We start from the raw sequence: 5,572 nt of genomic DNA on the forward strand, positions 1-5,572 counted from the left end.
AACTTGCAGCGGAAATCGACAATTCAAAATGTCCAATTTAAAATATAGGATTCATTCAAAAGTGGAAAAATTCAGAAGTTTTGTTCTGATATTACTGAATTTTCCATGATTCTCATATATAAAATAAAATAATAATTGCAAACATATACTTTAAATCCATGTTCTCAAATACTTGATAAGAATGAAAAATTATTTGTGATTGAATGTCTTATATATCATAATCATTACTTATATTAACATATATAATTCCATCTCTAGGCCAACTGTTTGATATCATGCATTAAGTCATTTCCATTGTTTATTTTAGGAGTTTTATTGATGGTCAGAATTAGATCATTTATTTTATAATTACTCAAATAAATAGCTAATACAATTATATTAAATATATCATACCCATATTAATTAGAAATTTTTAACATGTTAATCTGAAAATGTGGGAGACGGCACAATAAAAATCATTCTTTAATATACCCTACAATATTTTAAATAACAAACCATAAAGAGAAAACAAATTTCACTTTTAATGAAAAAAGCCTTTTTCCATACAACTTTCTTCCCGTCCAATAATGGACATAAGAATATAATCCTCGTAAATTAACAATAAACTAATGTTTCAAATCTCATTGGAAACATATCACCTGTTTTTGAAAATTAATGGGATAAAATAATGAGAAAATGATTTATATACTAATGTGGAAATTTTTTTTATATTATTAGTGTATCATTTATCATTCATATTAACTATATTAACATTTAAAAAATATATATTAATAAGGAATAATATACTGGACATATACTTACTTTACACTAATATATATATATATATATATATATATATATATATATATATACAATTTGTATGATAAATGCATATTATCCCTGATCCTTTCGAATACACTTTCAAAAAGTTCATTGCTCTAGAAAAGCTTCATTTGTACTGTTTTTAGGTTATAGATTATTGGATAGTAATATATGAAAATATTAACATAATAGGGTTGGTTCACACTCCATCACCAATGTTTAATTGTATATGTTATAATGTTGAATGAAATGATTCCTCATAAGTGTACTTTTCGCTTGGCAAAGTTATATAAAAAGAAAGATAAGCATAAAATTTTGAATTACTTTCACATAAGAAAAAACACATTAAAAGTTCATTCTTTTTTTTTGACATAATAAAGAGTGTATCCTATTTATTTGTGGATAAAAACTAATTCTTTTTAAAATATTTTACCATACATTCCAACAAATGTCATAGTAAAAATTGAATGTTTAACAACTAGATCAGAGTAAGGATCATCCCCGTTAATGGAGAGACAAATACCACAAAAAATAAAGGAAATAATAATATGGTAAAACAATTTTATTCTTTTATATATAATATAATAAAAATTTTGTCGTAAAATCATGTATTTGTCTCTACGTTATATATTTTTCCTATACCAATACCTTGTACTTAAATCAATTCTATATAAACTTGCCAAACAGCTTAAACTTGCATAATAACTTACGTGAGACTTTGGCATCAAAGTTGCAGTTCGATTACAAACCAAAAAAACATAGGCTTTAATTTAGGGATTAGCATGCTTACATTTTGAAGCAGCTACCAAACTAATCTTACATTTACATGCTTGAATGTTTATTGAAACATCATTCTGGTTATCAATGCAATTGACCAATCATTGTGAGTCATTCCCATCCAGTTCCGTGCCAAGGATTTTCTCCAATTTGGTTCCTTCCTTTTGATTATCTAACATTATTTTGAGCTGCTTCCTCTGCTGTTGAATTAGCACTTGCAAATGTCGTTGCATCTAAGCCCAAAGAAAACCAAATATAAATCTATGCAATGGCTGAGTTTCATTAAGAAATTATTGGTTCAAACTTCTTACTTTATGCATGTTAATCAACTTTTTATATGTATGTAGTGCTAATAGAGACATATTTTTATCATGATCATATAACTTCAGACATGTCAAAAGTTGATTTGCAATTTTGCATAGCTAGAAAAGGAAGTTCCCACCCAAGAATTCTCCCAATTATATAAACTCTTTAGTTGATGTCCAATAGATATTTTTTGTGAATTAGTGTGAGTAATTCCTATATCATGATGTGATGCGGCCTCAATATTATATTTGCGGTGTGATACTAAATCATAATGATGTGGCCACATCAATAGCAGCGTAACACATCAAATTGCATTTGGTTATATGAGACTGCACCGGACCGCATCGAATTTAAAAATATTTTTTTAAACATAAAATAATTCACATCACAATAACAATAAATAGTCCACATAGCAACAGCCACAATTACTGCAATTGCAATAACAAAAAACCATAACTATAACTATGATAGCTACTGCAACCGCAATTTAAAATACTACCTCTAGTTGTTGGTGAATACTTCTCCTGACTTCAAGCTGCAGTTTCCTTGACTCTTCAATTTGCATATGGCTGCAAACAAAAAGGACATTATTGAGTATAAATTTAAAAAGACAAATGTCAATAAACTTAATAACTGCATCTTTAATTTAGGAAGAACAAAACACTTGCAATTAATAATGGAAGAATTATCATAGCAACCTTTGTATAGGTTTGCCAGAGCTTATTTGATCTTACATTTTTACTTGAAGATCAGTGACCCCATCTGTTATTTGTCCTTCCCCAGATCTTTCTGAAAGAAACAGAGGTACCCGTGTCACAGTTTATCCCTAATATTGGAGAATTGAATGGTAACTCAACACATTTAAGTGTCCATTGATATGACATACTGTTGGCTTGGTACATAACTATATACTAGGAGTATAAAAAAATGTGTTGAGAAATAAGTCTTATATCGCTTATCTCATTGTCTCGTAATTGATTTAAATACATGTTGAGTTATTCCTCCTATTGTCAATTTGTTTTGAGATATGTTAACTTGATATAAAAGTTAGAGTCTAACTTCTTTCTGGTTGTCATGAGCCAACGACATTTAAGTTTATGGGTTGATAGTTTGGACATTTTTTCTGGATGTTAGAATTATTTCCATCACATTCAGATTCATAACTCAAATTCTTCATTAAAATTCACTCCTATAATTTCCACCTCCCTCTTTTCACTCCTACCATAAGGTATGTATTGCTGTAATATAAACACATTGATAGAAATAGTTTACCCTGCATAGCTTTGTGCATGTTTATTGTAGTCCTACATTTCTGCAAGGCAAAAATATACTAGAATTAGTAATAATGGACCAATTAGTATTAATAATACTTAAGAACAACAAAACAATTGTTTACTGGAAATAGTTATTTTTTACCTGCAAATGACTTTTAACATGAGAAATGGAAAGCAAATTATCTGATTTTATCATCTCTTCTAGTATAGCCTTAGGCTTTGCCTCTGTGATTAACCAATGAATAAATTGAGTTATTTGGGGGAAAATAAGTTTCTTTTCTACAAAAATTCCCCTAAACAAATATAGTGTATCCCTTATTTAGTCTAAAGTAATGTGTATCATGGTCTTAAACTACTAAAAGTTAATGTTAACTAAACCCTTAGTTTCTTGCTGTAAAGAATAAGAAAAAACTGATTTTATTGAAGCACTGTACTTTTTGTTATGTGTGAGTGTAATGGTAAAAAAATGTTATTTTAACCGTTTACATGTAACAACTTTTAAGTTGTCTATTAGTATTTAGATGTATATCTGAACATGCATGTAAATATAAAATATAAGAAGTGAAAGATAGAAAATTTGTTTTAGAGTGTAATATCTAAGCACATTCAAAATAAATGTTTACATACATTTAATATATATTTATTATTCATTTATATTAAGAGTAATGATCATAAAATATGAATAGTGGATAATATAGTGGTGTATAAAACTTTTACTCATTAGGTGAATAAATTTTTTTCTCTTCATCTTATTGTTAGAGAAATTGTACAACACTACTGTATGATTTAACTTACTTTCTGGACCACCAAGGCGATTAACAATCATCATAAATGGTTCATGCAGATCTTTGGTCCATCTTATTCTTCTTTTACCATTTGGAGTTCTTTTAGAAGCAGAGTTGTTGCTAGAAGTGACACAGGTAAGTCCACGAGGTTGAGGTGATTGCTTTTCTGGCTTTGTACATGAAGACAACTAATAAGACATGAGACATTTATTGTTCAATAATGATATTTTCCTCTTAGCTAAGGCAAAAGGAAAAAAATCTATCTTTTCTTTTTATTTAAGAAAAATTAAGGTACGACTTAGTATATATGTTACAAAAATTAGAATAAAGGTTTAGACCGATTCAACCATAAATTAGATCCCTTTTTATCATCAATTAAGTCATATAATTGTTTTTATTATCAAAAGATTGAACCATTAAAATTGATATGATTGATTTAATCGTTATCTAACTCACTAAATTAAGTTATTGCTCTTAAAATGCTCAAATAGTAAGTAATTGTGAATTGTAGACTAAATAGTTGATTCATGACCACTTATTAGATCATCCCATCTAATTAGTTGAACTTCAACCCACATTTTTTTCTTATTTGCTCTGTAATCCAATTTTAAGTGTTAATTATGAGTTGTGTTTTGAGGATGATAGATAAGAAAAGAAGAGTTGTAACTCATGAAATATATATATATATATATATATATATATATATATATATATAAAATGAATACATGTGAAATAATATGAAATCTTTTATTTTATTTATTTTTCCTCTAAAATCGAACTCACATCAAAACCATATAAATACTACCATATCATTTATAATTTTAGACTAAATAAAAATTGCAAACTATACACTAAGAAGTAAGAACCTGATTTCTTTGGAAGGAGATTAGGAAATGAAAAACTTCATAATCATAAAATACATGTGAAATAATATGAAATCTTTTATTTTATTTATTTCTCCTCTAAAACCGAACTCACATCAAAACCATATAAATACTAACATATCATTTATAATTTTAGACTAAATAAAAATTGCAAACTATACACTAAGAAGTAAGAACCTGATTTCTTTGGAAGGAGATTTCAAGGCCCCTCTCATCTTTGGCAGCATCACCCCTCACTAATTTATCACGTTCTTGTGAAAAGTGCTCATAAAATGCTATATTATCAGGCTGAAAGTTACTATATTTTTCAGCATCAGAAGCAAAGTTACCATTTTTTTCAGAAGAACATTCACTATCTGCACTGCAAGACATGAAAGATTCAGCAACAGAGTGCAAGGAGCTTCTTGTGAATTCAGATGATGGTGTATCTTTTATAGTGAAATTGGTGAAGTTATCTCCACAAGCTTGTTGTGAAAACATCATGGATGAGTATGTGTTTGTTGTCTTTGGAAACTCAAAACACCAATTAGGAACATCAATACTTGAACAAAAACTTGGTGGTGTTTGAAGAGGATTATCCACAATGTTGATGGGTGATTTGATTGGCTCAAAACTCAGTTGGTCTGATCCAACAACCTTGGCAAAGTGTTCCCATTGAATTCCCATAAGGGAAGAATATTGATACATGCTTATGTTAAAACTCTTGTGCAAATGTAGTGACTTCACTTCTATGATGTTTATTTAT

At 28.3% G+C, this 5,572-nt stretch overlaps 1 protein-coding gene across 3 annotated transcripts; it reads right to left on the reverse strand.

Annotated features, from left to right (window-relative positions):
* LOC109329494 (myb family transcription factor PHL5-like) lies at positions 1,490 to 5,572 on the reverse strand. Of its 3 annotated transcripts, XM_019563179.1 has the most exons (8): positions 5,482 to 5,572; positions 5,005 to 5,448; positions 3,954 to 4,131; positions 3,301 to 3,383; positions 3,157 to 3,196; positions 2,619 to 2,673; positions 2,384 to 2,453; positions 1,490 to 1,811 (listed from the first exon to the last, which is right to left on the reverse strand). In XM_019563179.1, exons 1-8 carry the CDS (start codon positions 5,512 to 5,514, stop codon positions 1,680 to 1,682), a joined length of 1,035 nt encoding a protein of 344 aa, XP_019418724.1. In that variant the 5' UTR covers positions 5,515 to 5,572; the 3' UTR covers positions 1,490 to 1,679. The 3 variants fall into 3 exon arrangements, with proteins under 3 accessions (XP_019418724.1, XP_019418723.1, XP_019418722.1); XM_019563178.1 differs by having other exon boundaries at positions 3,954 to 4,113; positions 5,005 to 5,559; XM_019563177.1 differs by having other exon boundaries at positions 5,005 to 5,559.

The sequence above is a fragment of the Lupinus angustifolius genome, chromosome LG16, assembly GCF_001865875.1.
Source record: "Lupinus angustifolius cultivar Tanjil chromosome LG16, LupAngTanjil_v1.0, whole genome shotgun sequence".
NCBI lineage: Eukaryota > Viridiplantae > Streptophyta > Magnoliopsida > Fabales > Fabaceae > Lupinus > Lupinus angustifolius.